At 37.8% G+C, this 24581-nt stretch overlaps 1 protein-coding gene across 1 annotated transcript in view; it reads right to left on the reverse strand.

Annotated features, from left to right (window-relative positions):
- The window catches only part of PTPRQ (protein tyrosine phosphatase, receptor type Q), a 268160-nt gene that overhangs the window by 208635 nt on the left and 34944 nt on the right, over nt 1–24581 (reverse strand). Inside the window, exon 9 of the mRNA XM_027842510.1 lies at nt 3456–3628. Coding sequence (XP_027698311.1) covers nt 3456–3628 — 173 coding nt within the window. The remainder of the gene's footprint in view (nt 1–3455; nt 3629–24581) is intronic.

Consider the following 24581-nt stretch of genomic DNA (forward strand, 5'->3'; position numbering starts at 1 on the left):
TCTTACTGACTAAAAGCACGATACTCCATCCACTGCATCACCCAACTACCTACAAATCACTTAATCTCCTTTGGCCTTGTTTGTTTATTTTTTCCTGTATAAAATAAGAGGGTTGGACTAGATGCCCTTTAGAGTCCCTTACAGTCCTGAATCTATGATACTATGATATGCTGTTCATAAATAAGATAACAATATTCCAAAAAGGCTAGAGAAAAGAGAGGAACAAAACCGGTGATAGAGATGCCAGAAGATCCTTTGTCTTCTGAGCATCTTAAGATAAATTACTTTAGCTTTGCTAAGGTAGCTTAATATAATGGAAAAATAACTGGACTTGGAGTCTGAAGACCCTGACCAAAGCCCTAAACTACTTGTGTGGCTTTGAGTAACTCACTTAACTTCTCTAAGTCCCAGCATGCTCATCTTTATAACTGCACTCCCAGCTTCACAATGTATTCATGTGAAATAAATGAGTTAGCATATGTAAAGTGCTTTGAAGTTGTAAATAACCAAATAAATGTCACCCCTTGTTATTATATTTAACCAGACAAATGGGAATGAATCTCATTGCTGTGATTTGTCTATAATTGTAAAGTATCAAATAAATGTCACTTTTTATTACATGTAACCAGAAAAATGAAGATGAATCTCATTTATGATTTATCCATAGTTGTAAAGTATCAAATAAATTCACCTATTATTGAATCTGTCCAGAAAAAAATGGGATTAGAGAACTCTACAGACAGAAAGAGCACTTAAGAGATCTTCCCCTATTCTAGTTTCTGCCATGCCTCCACAGGCAAATCAGAGTAGCCTGAGCCACAACGACATAACTCAGAGATGCTCTGGCATTCCTGACTCTATAACCAATATATTATGTCTTCACCACACAGCTGTGTCCACTATCAATCAATCAACAATAGAAGCTCTACTGTGTGCAAGCATTCTGTTAGGGGCTATGAAGGACTGAGTGCAAAGAAGGAATTTTCCCTGAATTCAGCCTTTGCATGAAAATCCATCATGATTTTACCCCAATGTAGTCAGTATTGGAAGCTATGCAAGTGACATTGGAAAATCTCTCATTTTGTCTCCTAGCATACCCACAACTCAAAGCTGCAGCAGAAAACCTTCAGCTTTGTACCCTTGGATGCTCTACATTCTAGAGAAGTGGTCTACAAGATACACCCCCTATGCCCCACACCACTTTTCATTTTTATGGTGCAAAGTGAAATGAACAAGATGAGCAGATGTGGATGGTTTACAATGTGCATTGCAGATCTCATTACATTATCTTCCTAAATATGTTCTTCTTGGGCAGGTAGGTGGTGCAGTGGATAGAGCACTAGCCCTGAAGTCAGGAGGACCTGAGTTCAAATCTGGCTTCAGACCAAACACTTGGTTCATATTCTCAGTGTCATCCTTAATTCTTCACTCTAACAAATGTGACATATCCAATCTGTTGCTAAATCTCATTGATTTTGCCTTCATAACATCTCTCCTATATGTCCCCTTTTCTTCACTCACACAGCCACCTTCATCCAGACCCATTTCTCCCTTGTCTACTACAATAGGACCTTAACCAACCTCCCTTTCTCAAGTCTCTCTCTTTTCCAGTACAGTCTCTACCTAGCTGCCAAAGTGATTTTTTCTAAAGTGTAGGTCTCACTATATCACTGTCCTACTCATTACAGCAGTTCCATATTAACTCTAAGATCATCTTAAACTTTAGAATGCATGTGTTCTAAGTATTTTGGTACTTATGCAAACATGTAAATATGGTAGATAAAAAATATATTGAAGATGTGAAACATGCTCAATTTTTTTTAATCAATAGAGGTGCATGATCAAAAAAGCTCAGAGACCAATGGTCAACACTATTCAAATTGAGGTCATAAACTTAGGGAAGCAGCATGGTGTAACAGAGAACACCAAGAATATGAAATTGGAGGACCTGGGTTCAAATCCTACCTCTGGTACTTACTACCTATTATACGATCTTGAAGAAGTAACCTAAATTCCTGAACCTCAGTTTTCTCATTGGTAAAATGAGGGAATTTCACTAAACAGTTTCTAAAGTCTCATTAAATTCTTGATAGATTTGTGATACTCAGAGACTTGGAGCTGGAAGGGCTCTTCAAAGTCATATAGTTCTAGCCCTCTCTCATCTTATAGACATTTATCCATTTATACAGCATTTTATAGTCATAATCTTATTTTTGGAGCCTCATGGCTATCTTTTGAAGTAGTGCTATAATTATAATTGTCTCTGTTTTACAGATTAAAAAAAAAAAACTGAGACCTGAGAGGTTTAATAATTCACCTACACATAGGATACACATGTAGTAAGCAACAAAGCTAGGGTTTGAACCAAGGAAGTCCTGTCTCTAAGTCTGGTTCTATATACTATGGATTCTTAATCTTCTTTGTCTCCTGATCCCTTTTGGCAGTCTGGTGAAACCTAAAGACCCCTTCTCAAAATAATATTCTCTAAATCCATAAAATAAAATAAATGGGATTGCAAATAAATATAATTACACTGAAAACCAAAAACTACCCAAATTTTTAAAATCTACAGACCTTAGGTTAAGAACCCCTACTCTACAACAGCACTACTAGATCTATATCCCAAAGAGATCATCAAAAAGGGAAAAGGACTCACATGTACAAAAATATTTATAGCGGCTCTTTTTTATGGCAGCAAAGAATTGAAAATTGAGGGGATACCCATCAGTTGGGAAATAGATGAACAAGTTGGGGTATATGAATGTAATGGAATACTATTGTGCTATAAGAAATGGTGAGCAGGCAGACTTCAATAAAACCTGGAAAGACTTATATGAGCTGATGCTAAGTGAAGTGAGCAGAAGCAGGAAAATATTGTACACAGTAACAGCCACATTGTGCGATGATCAACTATGATTGACTTAGCCCTTCTCAGCAATACAATGATCAAAGACAATCCTGAAAGACTTGTGATGGAAAAAGCTAACTACATCCAGAGAAAGAACTATGGAATCTGAATGTAGAGCAAAGCATACTATTTTTATTTGTTTTTTATTTTTTTGTTTTTCCTTTCTCATGGTTTTTCGCTTTTGTTCTGATTCTTCTTTAACAACAGGGCTAATGTGGAAATATGTTTAACATGATTGTACATGTATAGCTTATATCAGATTGCATGCTATGTTGGGTAGGGGAGAGGGAAGGGAGGGAAGAGGGAAAAATTGAAACTCAAAATCTTTCAAAAATGAATTTTGAAAACTATCTTTACATGTAATTGGAAAAAATATTATTAAATATTAAAAAGCCTCCTTTATCCACTAAACCACATGGATACTGCCTCTGTGCTATAGAAGGATGCATTAGACACATTCCTGAATGAAGACAACAGAAAATACTTTTAAGGTCCCCAATTGCAGACCCAACCAAGTAATCAAAACCAAATAAATAAAAGTCAGTACCTCATCTTTTCCTGTAAGCAAGGTATCTTCCAAAATAATTCCTGTCTCTGAAACAAACACTCGTACCCTATATTGACTAATGATTCCATTGGGTTGCCGTGGTTTCTTCCAAGTAATGCTTATTAGTGTGGCTCCAACTTCTAAAAGTTGTAAGTCAAATACTGCGCTTGGAACTAAAATGAAAAAAAGAAAGAAAAAAAGGTTAGAACAATATACTCTAAAAGGTTCAGGTTCTTCAAGAGAAATCTCGCTGGACCAGAGCTTTAAGGTTTTACCAACCCATGATTGAAAAGGAAAAACCAGGAAACATTGCCAGTTTGTCAATATCTAAAACATAGCATGAGAGCCTTCAAATAAAAGAGCATTTGAAAACTAATTTCTATGAGTTTTAGCAGAAGAATTAGAGGGAAGAAAATGAAATGCAATCACTTTCAAAACTCATTTAGAATTCTCCTTTTTTTTAAAGTTCATATTCTTACTCTTATTCAGTTCTTATTCAAACAAATTAAATATTAAATAAAAAATCATTTAGTTTGATCTTAACCTCTTATTGAAACATCCAAGAATTAATAAAAATAATCATAACAAGAAAAAAGAGAAGGAGAAAGAGGAGTAGAAGGAAGATGGAGGAGAAAGGAAGAACGAAGGAGAAGAAGAAGAGTATAATTAGGAGGAGGAAGAAGGGGAGGAGGACTGGAAATTCATCTATAACTTAAAATCTTGGAAATTTACCAAGTCCCTTGCCCATGATCACTTAGCCAGTAAGTCTTATAAGCAGGCCTTGATCCCAAATCATCCTGACTCCAAGGCTGCCCCTCTACCCATGATGCCATGCTGACTCTAATAATAGAATACTAATAATGATTGGAATTTATATAGTGCTATAAAAATTGCAGAGAACTTTATGTATGTTATCTTATTTTGGCTATCAGTTAACATCTTGACTTGCACTACACATCAGTTGGATCAAGCTTTTTTAATTAAGGCAGATGCTGTATTTGGAGTCAGGCAGACCTGCTTTCAATACCTCCTTAGACCCTTAATAATTATTTGGACCTGGGCAAGTCACTTAACCATTCAGAGTCTAAGGCTCCCCATCTATAATACAAAGGTGTTAAAAGCACTTCCCTTCCAAGACTGTTCATAATATGACACATTATTTGGAGGCAAAAGAGACCTAGCTTCCTGCCATCTTGTGCACTCCCTACATTATATGGATGAGAAAAATGAGGTTTAGTAATAGCAATAGAACCAGACTTTGAACCCAGTACTTTGATGTCTGGCTCCAAATTACAATATTATCACCACTAAATCACATGATGATCAAATGAAACAATGCCTTTGCAAAGCTTAAAGCTATTGCGATATTTATTTACACAGTAGCAAGGAGAAATGTTTTCAAGGGCAAATGAAATTAATTCCTTCAACATCAAATAAACTATGGAACTAGAAAAGTATATGGCAGTATTTAAACTTAAGCTCTTTGTACTCTCTGTCTCCATTCTCTTTGTCTCTGTCTTTTTTCTGTCTCTGACTCTCTCTCTCTCTCTATGTATATATATATACACACATATATAAAACATATATGTATATGTGTATATATACAAACACATTATATTTGTTGAGAAAATTAGGTGGCACAGGGGATAGACAGAGCATTGGACTTTGATTTAGGAAGGCCTGAGTTCAAATCCAGTCTAAGACACTGTATGTGTCTGTGTGACCCTAGACAAGTCACCTAACTTCACTCAGTCTCAATTTTCTCCTCTGTAAAATAGGGATAATAATAATACTTATATCATAGTGTTGTTGTGAATATAAAATGAGGTAATATTTGTAAAGCACTTTGCAAGCATTAAAGGTATATATAAATTATATATGTATATATATATATACACATACACACATGCATACACACATACACACCCGTACTGTTATTGTTTAGTCATTTCACCTGTGTCCTACTCTTTCAGACCCCATTTGGGTTTTCTTAGCAAAGATACTGGACTGGTTTGCCATTTCCTTGTGCAGCTCATTTTACAGTTAAGGAAACTGAAGCAAACAGGATTAAGTGACTTGCCTAGTATCACACATCTAGGTACGTGTCTGAGGCCAGATTTGAACTAAGGACAATGAGTCTTCCTAACTCCAGACACAGCACTCTAGCCACTGTGCCACCTAACTGTGTGTATATATGTATATATATACATGTATGTGTATGTATGTATGTATATATACATATATATACCTATATGTGTGTATACATATATATATAACTATTTACATATGTGCTTATGTGTATATATGTGTGTATATACATACACTTATGTTCTATATGAGGTAGATATCAAGGATGACACTCAGAGAATATACAAGTGTATTGGAAAATGTCTTCTCTGAAGAATTAAAAATGAATACTATACAAAGGAAAATGGAGAGGGAAATGGGTATAAGTAGAGTAAATGCATAAAGAATGAGGGACTTTGGAAATGAATAGAAGGAAAAGATACCATGGAAAGGTAAGACATAAAATGGAAATGGGATCATCATGTAAAGATGATAAATAACAGGTGGGTGGCCAGCATGTTCTGTTGGAGTCTTCACAAAGTCAGGAGAAACCAAGGAAGACTTCTAACATATTGGGTAGACCCCCGTCTCCTTTCAGAGGATCTGGACAATAGGCTCATTGAATGGGTAAGTGTGGTGGGGTGGCCATGCACTGTTGGAGGAAACTTTCAAATTAATAAGTTCACAGATACATTTGAGTATTTCAGTAGTTGAGTATTGGTGGAAAAAAAAACCAAAAACACTGAACTATACATAGTTAGCAGTCCGAGATCTCACTCTTATTCTGTCTTTTGACTGAGTGACCATGAGTGAGTCCCTGTAACTCTATAGGGCTTCAATTACCTAATCTCTGGATTGCCAATATTGCCTTTTCTACTTACTTCATTGGGCTATTTTAAGGCTGAAATGAGCTTTATCTCTGTGAGTAAGTTGAGCATGATGGGAGAAAGGAAACAGTGACCTCAGGGGGAATGAAAAGGAAGGGGCAAGAGATAAACAAGCCAACCATAAGATCTATGAGGTAGAAGTCAGGAAAACCATGAAGTGGGCACAAGGAATACAGCACTTTTTGGAGAAAGGAAAAAGTCAAAAGCAACAGAAACTGAGTCATAGGAGTTGAGCTATGCAGAGTCCTGAGTATTTTCCAGGGAATGCTGAGGATCAGCTGTCAGCTGCAAAGGGGAACTTTAAGGAAAGAAGACAGGAAAACAGGGCAAGAAGGAGAAACAGAGGAATAGAGAATTTGGAGTCAAAAAAGTAAAAAAGAAGGGAAGACAAGTGCTGGTTCCACTTTGTTTCGTCTTCTAAAAAGGAGGAAAATGGGATGTTCTGAAAGAAAAAGCTCTGCAGTTTCTGGGATGGGAGGAAGATGGGGGAAGACTCTTAAAAGAGAAGATTTGCTTCAAAAGGAATGGAGCAGCTGCGCAGAAAGAGATTATGTGGTGGTAGGGACTCTGGTTATTAATTCAAGTGGGATGAACCCTAGGGACATATTTGCAGTAATTCAAATCCCTAGAAGTAAGGCTTTTGATGTGAGCTTCAGATCCACAGAGACATTGGATTTATTTTTGAAGAACATAATAGAAGCAAATGGGACAGGCCAGCTGGAAGAATTTTGTGGTAATTCTGGTAAAGGGGCCAAGGCTAAAGCCTTTGTTCACTGTCTTCAAGAATGAAATAGTGGAGAGAGAGATCATTATAACCAAGTTATGGAGATAGTCATATTAATTATGCCTGTAAAAGTAAAAGAGGCGTTTAAGGTTTGGACTGAATAATATTAATCTACTTTAATCAATAAAAATTTATAAAGTACTTAATAGGTGTCAGGCACTGTGTTAAGCTCTGGGAATGCAAAAAAAGGAGAAAGAGAAGGAAAAGGAGGAGGAGGAGGAGGAGGAGGAGGAGGAGGAGGAGAAGAAGAAGAAGAAGAAGAAGAAGAAGAAGAAGAAGAAGAAGAAGGAGAAGAAGGAGAAGGAGAAAAAGGAGAAGGAGAAGAAGGAGAAGAAGAAGGAGAAGAAGGAGAAGGAGGAGAAGGAGGAGAAGGAGGAGAAAAAGAAGAAGAAGAAGAAGAGAAGAAGAAGAAGAAGAGAAGAAGAAGAAGAAGAAGAAGAAGAAGAGAAGAAGAAGAAGAAGAAGAAGAAGAAGAAGAAACAGTTCCTGCCCTCAAGGAGTTTACAGTCTAACACATATAAAACAAAATGGTGGGAAGTGGGGGCTGGGATCAGAGCACTGTAAGATTGAATATTTACAATTAGAATGAAATTTAAAGGTGATCTAGTCTAATCCCCAGCCTTTACAGATGAGGAACTGAGGCCCAGGGAGGTCACAGAGGCAATAAGCACCAGAGATAGAATATGAACCCTGGATGTCTGATTCCAAATTATGTACTCTTGGTTAGCCATCCTCTGTCAGAAGCTTTTAAATTCAGAACAGAGAAGGGTTATAGCTGAAATAGAGGATCAAGGATAAATACTACTCAAGAAATCATCCAAGTGTAATGCATTTCAAGGAGACCATTTCAGGTGAGAAGACTGAATGCACAGTCATGCCATTTATGACAAGGGGAAGAGGGGAGGGAGGGAGAGGGAGAGGAAGAGGAAGAGAGAGAGACAGAGACACAGAGAGAGGATGGAGAGACAGAGACAGGGAGAGAAATGTATGCACATTTTGTAGTAAAGAACATAGCAATGCAAGCTGAACAAGGCTATGGCCCAATAAAAGGTAAACTAGCCCATCTGGGTTTTGAGGGCTCAGAATAAAAGGGGAAATGGGGAAATAATAGATCTGGGAACATCTAAATAATAATAGTTTATATAATTTATAATGCAGTTTGAAGTTTCTAAAGTGTTTTACAAATATTATTTCATTTGATTCTCACAATAACCCTGGAATGTGGGTGCTATTATTATTCCTATTTTACAGATGAGGAAACTGAGGCAGACAGAGGCAAGTGGTTACAAGAGGCCCAGGGTTACATAGCTAAAAAGTATCTGAGACAGGATTTGAATTCAGGTATTCCTGTCTCTGAGTATAGAGCTCTGTCTATGGCACAATGGAGATCCAGGTCTTTAAAAGGAGTGAAAAATATTAAGAAGTTACTTCAGAAAGAGATGAGGGAAAAGACATAAGGATGAGCCCTGTGATGTCATTGGTATGAAGAATTCCGAGGTATGAAAACTCCCTCTAGCAATACAGCAGAGCAACTTCTTTTCAATTTAAGAATCTTAAAGATCTGCCTAGAGCAATGAGGGACGAGCATCACACAGGCAGGATATAGGAGAGGAAGGATTTCAACTTGTCTTCCCAGCTAGCTCTCTCCCCTACACTCGCTGCCCTACAGTGAAAAACATTTAACTAGGTTTAAACTAGAAGTGAAGCTAAGATAAGGTTTTACTGAGAAAAGACAATAAAGAAACTTGTCTCAGAATAAAAATGACAATAATTGATATTTATACAGCATTGTAACCTTTTCACTTACGTTATCTCATTTGATCCTGACAACCACCTCGTAATAGTAAATAAATTAGAAACATGTAGGAGGCCTAGTATGATAGAGTGTTGGATTAGAGTCAGGAAGACCTGATTTTGAATCCTGCCTCAAACACACATTAGCTGTGTGACCCTAGGCAAATCGCTTAATCTCTCTCAACTTTTGTTTCTTCTTCTGGAATATGGAGGTAATGAAAGCACCCACCTTACAGGGTTATTGTCAGTCGAAAAGCATGTATTAAGCTCCTACTGTGTGCCAGACACTATGCTTGATGTTGTGCACAAAGATAAAGGTAAATAACAGTCCCTGCTCTCAAGAAGGTCATAGTCTAATGGGGGAGACAGCATGTAGACAGTTATGTACAAACAAGGTACATTCAAGGGTAAATCAGGTTAGCATTAAGGGAAATCAGGAGAGGTTTCTTGTACAAGGTGGGGTTTTAGCAGGGATTTGAAAGAAGCCAGGGAGGCCAGGACATGGAGATGAGGAGGGAGAACATTCTAGGAATGGAAGAGGGCCAGTGAACAGCCCAGAGTTAGGAGATGGAATATTGTATGTGAGGAACAGCAAGATGGCTGGTGTCTTTGAATCAGAGAATTCATAGCAAGGAAGTGGGGGGTGGGAAAGGGAGTAAGGCATTTGGTTTTTTGCTTATCCTTCATTTTCAAAAAGGACCAGTGATATCATGGGTGAAATCTCGAAACGTGTGTGAACTGGATTTAAGTGAGACAGAGTTGTACAAGTTGCCAGTCTTACTCTCTCTTCCAGAGTCATCAGAGTCCAATGGCAAGACAAAAGTCAAGATGACTGGCTATGGTCCAGGAGGACACTGGTGTTTTGGATGTCTGACCAAGATCTAAGCACTCTACAGCCTGCTTCAGCTGCCTTCATGGACACTGGAACAAATTGTTCTCATCCACCCATTTCACCAGGGAAAGTCTTCACATGCTTGGGGTAGACATCCCCCTAACTCATCGATGGGTTTGAGGCCGGTTGGTTACCCTCAACCTGGTTTAGACAGTCTACCAAGATGGTTTTGCTGGGGTGTAGCCACTGCACATGCTACAGCTTCTTGGGGTCACAAGTGACAACTGAGTGCCAGGCAGACACCAAAAGTGAATGAGAAGCCCTGAAAAGGGCTTGAAAAGCCCTCACCCCGGAACTGCTACTCCTCCTTGAGAGTAATGTGTAAGAAAATTAGAAAAGTAGGAATATGGCAGGTTATGGAAGACTTTGAACTATAAACAAGGGGCTTTATGTTTCATCTTAGAGATGATAGGGAAACACTAGACCAGGGGTGAGGAAGCTGTGGCCTTGAGGCCACATGTGGCCCTTTAGGTCTTCAAGTGCAGCCCTTTGACTGAACTTGAGGACCTAGAGGGTCACATATAGCCTCCAGGTTGCTGGTTCCCAACCCCTGCACTAGACATTACTGATGGGGATTGGGAAGTGACATGGTTAGATCCATGTTTATAGTGCAAATTAAACAAGATAATAAATGTAAAATGCTGAAAACTTTTAAGTGCTATATCAACACTAGCTATTGTTATTATCTGCATTTTAGAAATAAAGTCCAGAAATGCATTGTAGTGTCCTTTGCACTACGCCACATGCCTATTCCTTGACTGACTCCAGAGAAATTAAAAGGGATGAGAGAAGAAGGGAAGAACAATTTAATAAAATTAATGAAGAGAAAAATAAAAATAATGAGATATTTTATGGTATAAATCATGGCTCTACATAGAGCGTGAGATGTGTTTGTCAAGGTGGGCCTGAGTGTGCTGGCACATCCTGGGCAAGCTATAAATTGTTTCTTACACTTCTCAGGAGAAGAACCAATGGTAATACTCTCACCATAATATTCCTGACTACCTGACCCATTTTTTATGCATACCTGTGGTGAGGATTCCATTTTGGGTACACTAGATAGTCACTCTTGCCCCTTACAAGGGACCAGAGACAACTGGTGGTGCAATGGATAGAGGGTGGGCCTGGAGTCAGGAATACCTGAGTTCAATGCCAGTCTTACACACTTACCAGCTAAGTGATTCTGGGCAGGTCACTTAACCTCTGTTGCCCTCAGTTTCCTGACTGTAAAAATGGGGATAATAATAACACCTATCTCAAGTTGTTGAGAAGATCAAATGAGTTAATATATGGAAATAATTTAAGAGGCATGATATAGATGTTTATTCCCTCTATTCTCTCCTCTTTCCAATTCTAAATTCTGTGAGTCTGTGATAGGATATAAGATCCATTACAAATGGAACCTATTGGTGAGTTTATTTTGAAATAAATTTCAAAATAGCCTGTATCAAATCACGCACTGTCTTAGGGAGGGTGGCGGGGAGGAAGGGGGAGAAGAATTTTAAACTCAAAAGCAAATGGAAGTGATTATTGATAAATCAAAATAAATTAATAAAAAAAGAAAATAAAAGATGAACAGCAAAAAAATAAAAAGAAAAGAAAAAGAAAAAAAAAAAGAAACCACACATTTCCAGAAGAAGGAAAACTAACTGGGGGCATGGAATGATCCCAGTGGGAAGACACATAGTCAAATGGATTTCATCCTAAAAGGCATGAAGCAGGTTTTATTTTGTTGTTGTTGTTGCTTGCTTCATGTATTTATCATGATTGAAAGAATCATTTGTAACCAATTGGACCATCAACTCCCCGGACCGAAGATAATCCTCAATACTGCACAAGTTCAAATAATGAAAATTCAAAGAATACTGCTGAGAAAACGATTGCATGCAGACAAGCCAGGAGACTTCAAAAACGATAAATCTTTAAGAGATTGATGAACCATCATCAAAAAGCTACTCTCAGCAGCTGAAAACTGAGGAAAAAATTCCTGCCAGCCCAGAAAACACAAATCAGGGGGGAAAGCAAAACAGGAGATGGCAGGAAGGACACAGCTTGATATAGAAGAAAGGGGTAGAAAGGGATGGTTACAAAAAGCTGTGTCAGGAAATTAGGATGATCCCATGTAAGGACTACGAAAAATTGGGAAGACTTTGCCTCAAAGAAGCATTCAAAAATAATCAGAGTCTGAAGAAGGTAGAATGGGCTCACTGACTGGCGGCACAGATGACTAGTGAAAATGAAGGATAAGAACAGGAATTTGTAACACACATCGCCAGCCAAGGAATATCATCTGTGAAAAAGTTTACAGTGGTCTCTGTGTCTCCTGCAGCCTTGTAAGACATCAACAACTACAAGTCAAAAGAGTCAACATTCCACAAATTATCTGGGATGAAGGGTTAGCACAACTTAAATGGTTGGAAAATGGAAAATGACCAGGAAACAAGAGGATTCATCCTGTATACCTTGAGGTCAGTGAGGTTTATATATGATCTCATAGGATGATGATGATTGATCATGATTGTATAATTATTATTATTATCACCTCATAGAACTGAGAGCTAAGAGTGGCCTTAGAGGTTGCTCTTAAGACCAATCCCCTCATTTTACAGGTGAGCAAACTGAGGTTAAGAAAGGAGAAGGGACTTAAATAGAGTCATATAACTAGTCAGTGTAGGTGGTGGGATTCAAACTCGGATTTTCCTGATTCCAGATCTAGAGACAGAGACAGAAGCACAGCCACAGCAAGAGACAGAGAAAGACAGAAATAGTTAGATACATAGATAAAGACAGAGAGACAGAAAAAAAGAAAGATACATACATACACAGGCAGCTAGGTAGTACAGTGAATAGAGTGCTGGGCCTGGAGTCAGAAAGATTCATCTTTGTGAATTCAAATCTGGGCTCTGACATTTACTAGCTGTGTGACCCTGAAGTCATTTAACCCTGTTTGCTTCAGTTCCTCATCTGTAAAAGGAGCTAGAGAAAAAATGGCAAACCACTCCAGTATCTTTGTCAAAAAAACCTAAAATGGGGTCATGAAGAGTCAGATACAATCAAAACGACTGAACAACAACAACAAATATAGAAAGACAGAGAAAGAGAGAGAGAGAGAGAGAGAGAGAGAGAGAGAGAGAGAGAGAGAGAGAGAGAGAGAATGGCTATAAAAACAGATCAAGTAAATTAGTCCTTGCCCTCAAAGTGCTTGAATAATGATGAGAGAAGATAAGACAAAAAAGAACTGGAAAGGGGAAGGAGTTGGTATATGGAAATGTCTTGGAAGTGGAGAGAATGCCTGTATATAGGCAAAGTAAGGGCAAAGCTGGCCTATCAAAAGCTAAGGTTGGTTCAGGGGCATATTTCAAGATTCCAGTGGGGAGAAGGTAGAGATGATGGATGGAGTAGAGAGTAAATGGTATAAATACAGTCTAGATCTGAGCTGGAAAAGGCCAAAGCCTTATCTACCACTCTACTCATGATGCCTCTCCTTACAAGTGGTAAGGCACCAAAAATGTAGGAGGTCATCTTGTTTCTGGATAAAAACCTGCTGAGAAAGTCAGTCTCCTTTTATGAATCTGCCAGCTTTTTTAACCTTCACCACACTATCCCACATGGCAGAAAAACCAAGGGCTCATCACTGATCCCTAGCAAGCTAGCAGGCTTTCTTACCTTTCAATTGTCAGCAATGTATGCATTGTCAGGAAATGTTAATAAAATTGCATAGACTATGTAGTCCTCTCTGGACGTGTGTTGATTTGAGACAGTAGTTGGATTTCGTAACAGTGTGATAAATCTGATATACACTGAAATCTTTGAGGATATTAACACTGAATGCAGAACTGAAATCAAGGTGCTTCCAAAGTGACATCAGGTTAAAATACACGAAGGAATTGAGAGAGGAGATTATTCTCCTGCAAACTAATTTCAAGTACCTTGGAGGTATTACTCAGGTTTTTTGATTGAAAAAGTGAAATTATGAAAATTGAACTTGTACTTATGAAACTTGTAAATTATGAAAACTGAACATGGGCTTTTGGCCCATGATTGGGTTCAGTTCACAAAGGCCATCCTAGAGCTCCAAGGAAAGCCATGATAGCTGCCTGGAACATCTGGCCTAACAAGCCTATAACATGCCAAAGCCAATGTGCAATGAGTGCTGCCCACAAGGCACAGTGGGCATGGGCAGATAGAGGATCTAGGAGGTATAAGAATAGGCGTGCTTCCATATTCACTGGCTTTAAGAGGATAATGGACAAAGGGCTGCAAAGTGACCTGGCTTCATTTCAGCCAAATCCATAGACTGCTGACAGATACTGGCATGTACATGAATATCAGGGCAGAAATGTTTGCCCCTATGGTGCTGCTTGCTGGGACCGATGCATAAGAATGCTGCTCTAATTAATCAAGCAATCAACAGACATTTGTAACACACCTACTTTCAGGACATACTAAGCACCTACTGTATGCTAAAAAGTGGGCTAAGTGCTAGGTTTACAAAGACAAGAAGGAAATAGTCCTTGCCACCAAGGAGCTTAAACAGGGTGAACAAGCTTGTTTTCACTTACTGCACAAACGAAAGACTGATGTACAAATGCCTTATTTGTGATAATATGGCAGAAGAACCCTTGGTAGAAAATCAGAGTGGCAGATGTGCTACAGACAGCAGTGAATCATGTAGCAAGGATGGCAGGCAATTAATGGCTCTTTAGACCCATAGATCAGAGCAAAAAGGACCACAAACGTACCAGAAATGCCAAAAACTCAATGGAGTGTGCCCATGGTTTGGTTGTTCAGATGTAGACAGAAAGAATGAATGGGGGATTATCAGTCAGTTCTGATATTCAACGAACAAATGCTTTTTTGTCTTGTTGAGCGCTCATAGGATCATGGGATCATAGATTTAAGGCTGTAAGAGACCTTGAAGACCATTGAGTCTAATCACCTTATTTTGCAGAAGAGGAAATTGAGGCACCAAAAAGTTAAGTCATTTGTACAGGATCACACTGCTAGTAAATGTCTGAAGCAGAATTTGAACCTAAGTCTTCCTGACCCCAAGAACAGTGACCTGTCCACTTGCCCCTATCGAGTAGTGTAACGATATGGTCATATCTGCTTAGGAAAATCACTTGGGCACTGCAGTAGAGGATAGATTGGAACAGAAAGTGACTAGAATATAGTAGATTAAATTAGGGCAGCTAGGTAGCACAGTGGACAGAGTGATGGACCTGCAGTCAGAAAAACTAATCTTCCTAAATTTAAATCTGGCCTTAAATACTTACTAGCTGTGTGACCTTGGGCTAATCACTTAACCCTGTTTGTCTGTTTCCTCATATATGAAATGAACTGGAAGAGGAAACAGAAAATCACTCCAGTATCTTTGCCAAGAAAATGCCAAATGGGCTCATGAAAAGTCAAACACAACTGAAAAACAACTGAACTGAAGAATATACTGCCTTTAATTTAATTTGGATAATGATGGCTCTGGGTGACTGAATGATTATTCATTTTTTTTTTCAGTAATCTTGCTTCAAATTAAAAAAAGTATAGATAAGCTACCCTTAAAAGAGAATGTTTACAGGATCTTATTAAAAGAAAAGGGAAAGAAGAAGAACAAAAAATACCTACAATATTAGAATACAGGGAGAAAAATTATAAGGGATAGCAGAAATACTGAATGTCTATGCATATGTAAAAAGGTCAGAAGAATAGACTGGAAAAGTTAAACATGCTATGTATAAAAAGATTAATAAAGGGAAAAGCATGAAAATTTGAACATAAATATAGCGTATTCTATATGTAAAATTTGTGAAACTTTGTTGATTTGGTGATACACAAAGAATTATAAATGCACAGCAATGGATATAGTCACATAAGTAGTAAGCAAGGCTACACGGGATAATCTCTTTGGGCCACAGTTTCTTCATTCATAAAATGAGGGAATTAATCTCAAAGGTCACTTCTAAATCTAGAACTCTATGATTCCAGAGTTGAATGAGATGATGAATACACTCTAAATGATTTGAGATATACCTCACAGGCAGTACTCAACATACAAATGGGTGATATTATAAACATGCATTTGCAAGTTGGTTATTCACAACCTGGAACACATTTTCCTCCTAATAAGAACATGATTCTTGTTATAGACAATGGGTAAGATATAGATGGTGGGTATGATGATAGGTCAGCAAATAAATGGTGCTTAGGGGAAAGTTGGGTAGGTGACACAGAATCCAGACATCCATGACCACAGCTAACTTGTTCTTGTATTATGAGGAAGCAACATGATTCTACAACTAGCTCTCCCCTACCTGACTGTGATTTTGAAGTCATGGGACCTCTCCTGGCCTCTGTAAATGAAATGGGTGTAATCCCTTAATCCCTAAAGTCCCTTTCAGCTCTATGGCTTATGACTATGTCTAAAGATCATGTCAAGGTCAGTCATTCCCCAGGTGTTCTGAATTGGGAAACAAGGTCAGTTACCCTCCACCCACAGTGGAGACACGGTCCCCAGACTAAAATACCCCTATCACTTGTGCTTATTTGGCGAGCACAAGGCTTAGAGAAGGTAAAAGATGACCAGTTCAATAATCAGCACCGAATTTAGAACAATTTAAAAATGAAAGCTAGAATGGAAGAAGTTAAAGCTTCCTACCCATTACTGAGGTTAATGCAGGGACTTGCTGCTATACTTCTAGCCACGGCAAGATAAGGAGAATTAAGCTTGACGTAAGAACGTCCTAATAATTAAAGATAATTCTAAAATATCATAAACCCCATCAATAGGTGGTGCATTCTCCATTAATGGAAGGTTTTTGAATAGAGGCAGCTACATAGACCAGATTATATAGAGTGCTGGACCTGGCCTTAGGAAGACCTGAGTTCAAATACAGCCTCAGATACCATCTATGCGACCTTAGGCAAGTCACAACCTCTGTTTGCTTCAGTTTCCAAAACTGTAAAAAGGGGATGATAACAGCCCCTTCCTTGTAGTGTTAATGTGAGGATCAAATGAAGTGATAATTATAAAGCACTTAGCATAGTGCCTGGCTCACAACGAGTGCTATAGAAATGTAAGCCGCTGTTGTTGCTGTTGCTGTTAAGGCCATATGATTATCTGTTTATCAGAAAGCAGGGTTGGACTGTTTAAGGACCAGAAGATTGAATTTGAGTGCTAGTCTCAACATTTACTACTCATGCAAACTCTCTCTGACTCAGCTTCTTCATCTGTAAAATAGTAATGATGGTCCTTGTACAACCTTACCATCTGGATTGTTTTGAGTAACACATTTTGAAAACTCTGAGCACCAAACAAATGTGTTACTATGTTGCAGAGCAGACCCTTACTTCAAATGGACACCGGATTAGACTGAGGTCTCTTCTAGCTCTGAGATTCAATGATTATTATTTCTAATTTTCTTTGTAAATTAGCATCCCAGTAGGTTTTGCATTTTCATCGCCATTTCTGTCACTAAGTTTTCGCCACTTGCCAGCTGTATGCGGCATATATACACTCATGCTGGCCAGATAAGTAAAATAAGACCGTCAAGTCGGTTTAGCTGCCTTAGTGTAAATGGATGGTTCTTAATGAAAATGTTTGGGGCATAACGCACACCAAAACATCCATTCGTCCTTCTAGCCCACTTGTAAAAATGCATAAGGCTATGAAGGGGGCTTACACGGTATCAACTTTCTCTTTTAACGCAACCATTGAGTTCAACAAACATGAAGCATTAGGTAGTCTGATGTAACAGTAATAGCATTCGTCTTAGAGGCAGAAGATTTTAGTTCAAGTCTAATTTCTCACTCTATTTGTTGTGAGACCTTGAACAAATCACTTCACTTACATAACCAGGCATGGTGGGGCACACCTGGAGTCTCTGCTGCTGGGGCCTCTGAGGTTGGTGGATCACTTGAACTTGGGAGTTCAGAGCTACAGTGAGCTAAACTGAGCAAATGTCTAGAATAAACAATCCATCACCAATATTGCGAACCCCCTCAAAGGAAGGGCTACGTGGCCTTCCAGGAGGGGCAGGGAGGAGCAAAGTAGATCAGGTCAGAAAAATGGAACAAACTAAAATGTTCTTGTCCAATCAGTATTGGAATGAGACCCATGAGTGGTCAATGCACTCCAGTCTGGGTGAGAGAGAGGGAGAGATAGTCTCGAGAAAACAAAAACAAAACCCAACAGCATTTTCTAATTCTGAAATGCAATTAAATAGAAATTAAATGAGCTCAAACTACATGAAAAATGCTGAGAATATTCCACATATTCGTCTTGTAAGATCCTGCATAGAAGTCCAGTGGGCTACTTTTAAGAGCTGAGTTATATATCTAGCTAGTCACTAGGGTAACATGAATGAATCACTGAAATAAACTGTGCATAGGATACAAGTATTTTCAATTTCTTCTCTAGTTCCCTGTATGCAGGCACACCCTGCTTTAAGAAAATATTATGGATATTAAAACATTTTTTGAATGCACAAAAGATAACGAAAGAAATTTAGACAGAAGCACAAACATGGTGGACAATTTTGAAAATAATTAGATATATCTAATACAGATATGAGAAATATATAGATGATGTATCTATGTCCATATACACAGCAGAACACAAAAAGATTATATATCAAACCATTTATCTCTTTCACATTTCTTACTTTTAATATCTTTATAATTTAATATGATATATGAAATTATATTAACTTTAAAAACAGGAAGTATAAAACAGAAAATAATAGTTTCATATACAATCCTTTTTGTTTGTTTTCTGCTATGTATATAATAATGCTAACTTTTTTAGAGTTTGTTCAGAATAAAAAACATAATTTAAACAAAATGGAAGAAAATACCAGGAATCAAACCTACTTTAAAAACCCTCACTGAGTTGGTTATTTGCCATCTGAAAGAAGTCACCATACATTTCTTTCTCAGAGCAAGTGCCCTATAGCCTAGTGCATTTATTTATATTTTTAAAAAACTTGATTTAAACACAACTTTTAGAGGTAAGTATCTTTGTGGAAACCAAAGTGTATGTGTATTGAGTGTTCTAGGATATACTAAGAAAGATTCTGTCCAGGAATTGATTTTTATTTTGTTATATTTTCTTTTTGATATAATACAAAAGGTTTTGATCTTTTCCATTTTCTAATTCATTTAACACCTTTTTTATCTGTAAGACTAAATAAACATGATAGCGCTATGTAAATATGTTGTTATTGTTTCTTTCTCACTTGGCAAAACACTTCAGTATCTTTGCCAAGAAAACCCCAAATGGAGTCATGAAGAGTCAGTCACAACTGAAACGACTGAACAACAACAATTTTACACTTAGACAGTATAAGGTTGAAGTAGGTAATCATAACATATTAATATATTACTATGAAATACAGTAGCTTATAATGTATTTTCCTAACCACCCCTATGTGAGATAATTATTTCAAGTATTGTTACAACCATTTATAGGAGAGGAAACAGATTCAGGAAGATGAAGGGACCTAATGTCAGACCAGAGCCTCAAGCCTAGTCTTTGAATGCCAACTCTAGTATTGTCTCCCCTACAACGCTGCCCCATTGTCAGTGTGTGAGGAATTGGGAACTTTTAGAAAATGCTCGCCATCTAGTGGGTCACCTTCACTACCAAGTACTCTAGCACCTTTGTAAAATTCTCCACACAGAAGGCTAACCTGTGATTCCAGTAATATAAGATACTCTCTGATGGAGTATCCATCGGATTGGCCTTTCCCCTGCAACTTCTAGCCTTAAAGAGTTGCCTGGGTACTAAGAAGTTAAGTAATCTGCACAGATTCACATAGTATATGTCAAAAGCAGGACGTGAACCCAAGTCTTATATCATTCCAAGTCAGCTCTCTATCCGCTATGCCAAGTGGCAGAGATAAATAAAAATCAACCCTGTTTTCTACCCATTCAAGACATTTTAGTTCCCAGAGCACCAAATGAGCTTTTCCTTGGGAGCTAGTTTTTTGGCATAAGCCAAATACAGCATTATTCTGAAAGTTTAATGTAGACCCATCACAGACCTAGTGGCTTAAAAGAATGGGGAACTACTTTTCATTTTTATTTAATCAGAATTTATTAAGTGCCTACTTTGTGCCAAGGTCTCTATAAGTAAATGAACATTTACGGTCAAAACTACTTACATAAATATACTTTTAAATTGATATTTAGTCTAAATGACTTATATAAGTCACAGTGCAGAACTTAACTGAGTTGTTTATGACCAACCAGCATTAACATCTAAAGACACACTCTAACAGTTTATAACAAGGATTCTGAATTATTTTTTGAATCAAGGACCCCTTTTGCAGGCTACAGTAAAACTCTGTAAATGCCTTCCCTGAATAATGTTTTTAAATGAATAAAATACAGAAGAAAACAAAAGAAACCAATTATATTGATGTAAAGATTGAAACTTTTCCCCTACCAGTTCATAAACCCCTTGAAATCCATCCACAGACCTCTTGGGGACCCATAGGTCCCAGATTAAAAACCCCTAGTATATAAGATAAAGTGATTCTATAAATCCCTAGAAATTCACCCCTTAGGTTCTTCAAGAAAAAATGTTATAAACAAATAATAATTTTCTATGGTGGAAGAAAAAGCTTAGTGGATAAGGGAAATGGAGCAGACAGCATGTATCTCATCTTTAGTAAGACACTTGATCTGGTTACACAACACATTCTTATAGGGAAACCAGAGATGTATGGATTAGATCAAACTACTTTAATATTGATACAAAATTAACTAAAGAAAATCAAACACACTGGGTAATTATTCATGGCTCAATATCAAGTTTGAAGGTGGTATCAGTAGGGAATCTCCAAAAGTTATTTTCACGTCAATCTCGTATTTTCAGGTCGATATTATCATTATGCTTCCTCACTAATAACAAAGGAAACTAGTAGCTACAACTAAAAGACGCAAATGGAAAGAGTCCTGGGGAGACTGGTGTACATAACTAAATAAAATAAATGAGAGAAAAGAAAATAATGTCAAATACTATTTGAGGGAAGACTAGCCCCTTTAATTATCTTGCTTTATCCAGACAAATCTAACTTCCATTAGCGATAGATTTTGAAAACACATTCTAAGGGGAAAGGCTGCTAGGAATGAATTCTGAAAACAAAGAAGCTGACAGGCTGGTATTCACTGTCCTAGGCTGGGTCTCATTACTATCACAAACAGACATGGGCCAGAAATCACCAGGGACAGAAATTATACTTTCCATGTTGTAGTCATTCAGAAACAAATGGGAATTTGAATCTCTCTGGTTTTGTTGCTCCATAACATACTAGCAGCAGACATGGTGCAACTCACAAGTAATTCATGGCTTATTTTTGGGACTCTATAAAAATAGTGTAGAAAGATCTGGTGATATTGTTAAACTCATCAAACTAGGCCAGAATTTTACGGCTGTCTAGAAGTCAACCACTGCAAGAACAGTGACTGAAGTACCACTTTCTTTCTTTCTTAATTTCTTTCTTTCTTCTTTCCTTCTTTTCCTCTCTCTCTTCCTCCCTCTCCTCTTTCTTTTTTCCTTCCTTCCTCCCTTTCTTCCTTCTTTCCTTCCTTTTTTCCTTCCTCCCTCCCTCTTCCTCTATTTCTTTCCTTCTCTCTTTTTTCTTTCTTCCTTCATTCCTCCTTCCCTCCCCCTTCTTTCTTCCTTTCCTTTCTATCTTCCTTATTTCTTTATTTCTTTCTTTCTTAATCTATTTCTCTCTTCCTTCCTTCCTTTCCTCCCTCTCCTCTTTTTTTCTTCCTCCTTTCCTCCCCTTCTTCCTTCATCCCTTCCTTCCTCCCTCCCTCCTCTTCTCTCTATTTCTTTCCTTCTTTCTTTTTTCTTTTTTCCTTTCTTCCTTCATTCCCCCTTCCCTCCCTCCCTCTTTCATCTCTTTCTTTCTTTCTTTCTTTCTTCTTTGTTTTTCTTTTTCTTTCTTTCTTTCTTTTTTCTTCCTTCCTTCTTTCCTTTCTTTCTTTCTTCCTTCTTCCTTCCTTCCTTCCTTCCTTCCTTCCTTCCTTCCTTCCTTCCTTTCTTTCTTTCTTTCTTTCTTTCTTTCTTTCTTTCTTTCTTTCTTTCTTTCTTTCTTTCTTTCTTTCTTTCTTTCTTTCTTTCTTTCTTTCTTTCTTCCTTCCTTTCTTCCTTTCTTTCTCTCATTGTCTCTCAGAGGCTCCAATACTTACTGGCACACAAGCTTTAACCTGCTCTCCTTTTTTCTGACCTGGGACAATTGACCACTCCTCAGATAGCCCCTTAGGCCCACAGCTCCCAGGGGTTCACCATATTGGTGCCAGGCTTAGCACAGAAACTCAACGGCCTTTAACCCTCTTAACAAGCTCAGAACTCCTGACTCAAGTAGTCCACTATTAAGCTTTCTTCTGTAACAAAAAATTATGGTTATTTACCATTACATCCAGACTGAAGTACCACAAACATCTCAGCAACATATGCCCCTTCAACTGAAAAGGGGTATGTGAGGTATTTTCCATGTGGAGAGAGGGTATGGTGCAAGGAAGAAGTGATACAAAAAAGGAAAAAAAATGTTCACAAATCCTGTGCTCAGGCAACTTCTAATACATTTGGGAGGGGAAAAAACAAATAATGACAGTACTAAAGAAAGTAGAAATTTCCTAAGTATGATATAAAGAAAATATTGGGGTTTTTTGTGACAATCACCTATAGATACTACTATAACTGTTCTCTAAAATCCAATCCCCCCTCATTCTCTACAAAGGTCTGATTCATCTCAAAAATATTCTTATAAAATATACTTGGATTTGGTTATTCAGATGCATTGGAATCATTATGAAACCTTACCAATTTTGGATAAAATTCAAGAAACTTTCATTAAATACCTACCATGTATAAGGAGCTGAAGGAAATGGCAAACTACTCAATTATTTTTGCTGAGAAAAGGCCAAAAGGTGTCATGAAGAGTCAGACATGACTGAAAATAACTAAACAACAGCAAAGAGTATGGGGGAGAGGCAGCTAGGTGGTGCAATGGATAGCATGCCAGACCTGGAATCAGGAAGACCTGAGTTCAAATCTAGCCTCAGAAACTTACTAACTGGGTCACCCTGAGCAAGTCACTAACCCTGTTCACCTCAGTTTCCTTATCTGTAAAATGATCTAGGAAAAGGAAATGGCAAACTACTCTTGTATCTTTGCCAAGAAAACCCCAAAAGGGGTCATAAAGAGTCAGACATGACTGAAAATGACTAAACAACATATATTAAGGAACTGGAGAGTTAAGCATCATAGAGTTAAGGCTTGAAGGAACTTTTGAGGTCATCTAGTCTAATCCACTTATTTTACACTTGGGGAAATTGAGACCCAGAAAAGTTAAAAGACTTTTCTGAAGTCACACAGAGAGTAAGTGGCAGAGCTGAGATTTGAGTTTGGATTTCCTAAATACAAGTTCATTTCTTTTTCTACTAAATCATGATGTCTCCCACTCCTTCTAAAGATAAAATAGCAGAGTAGTATAGCCTAGACTATTGGTAATAATATAGAATTATAGAGTGTTTTAAAAGGACTAAAATTTTATTATTTTTGAGGATGGCTGAAAATGAAGTACAATTGCAAAGTGCAAAGGAAGAAGGCAGTCTGGGCTGCCTTAAGAATTAGCTATAATTAACTTATCAATTTTGACACATAAATAGGCACATTTAAAGTACTGAAAACAGTTGATTCTATAGTTCCAACATTTTCCTAAAACACTCAATAGATCTGTTCATTTATGAAAAGTTATATACAATAAAAAATATATATATTGTGATACAAAAAGTACATATAAGAGGGTTGAGCAAAATGTTCTTAAAATTCAACTTAGTTTTTCCTCTATTAAAAGAAAATGGCAGTGAAGGCTGGGAGGAATGAACAAAGGATAGATGATAGGCTCATTTGATTCTAGATTCAGAGCTGGAAGGCATCTCAGAAGATATCAAATCTGTCTCATTTTACAGATGAAGAAACTGAGGCCCAGAGAAGTTTAGGTAACATGCCCCAGGGTCACTCACTTAGTTAGTATCATGTAGGCAGCCAGGCAGCACAAGTATCTGGGGGGTTGCAGTGCTGGACCTGGAGTCAGGAAGACAAGTTCAAATCCAACCTCAGACACCCCTGAGTAAGTCATTTAAACTCTGTCCACCTCAGGTTCCTTCGCTGTAAAATGGTGATGGTAACAGTATTCATCTCCAAAAGTGCTTGTGAGAATCAAATGAGATATTTGTAAAGTGCTTAGCTCAGTTCCTGGCACATAGTAAGGCACTATATAAATGCCTATTCACTATTCACTAAATGTCAAAGGTAGTATGTGAACCCAAGTGTTCTTGACTCCAAGAAATGGCACAAATGAAAAACAACTGGGAAAGATACTTTACTCATGGGATAAATCAAATTACATTTGGATGGGACCTTAGAGATAGTATAGTTCAACCATCTCATTTTTTTTTCAGATAAGGGTCCAGAGAAATTAATTGACTTGCTTCAAATAACACAGAAAATATTAGTCTGGATATGAGGCTGGGGTTTTTATTGTTCAGTCATTTTTCAGTCATGTCCTACTCTTCATGACCCCATTTAGGGTTTTCTTCGTAAAGATACTAGAGTGATTTGCCATTTCCTTTTCCAGTTTATTTTCCAGAAGAGGAAATTGAGGCAGAGTTACGTGACTTGCCCAGGT

Source organism: Vombatus ursinus, unplaced genomic scaffold (assembly GCF_900497805.2).
Source record: "Vombatus ursinus unplaced genomic scaffold, bare-nosed wombat genome assembly UNPS02014874.1, whole genome shotgun sequence".
NCBI lineage: Eukaryota > Metazoa > Chordata > Mammalia > Diprotodontia > Vombatidae > Vombatus > Vombatus ursinus.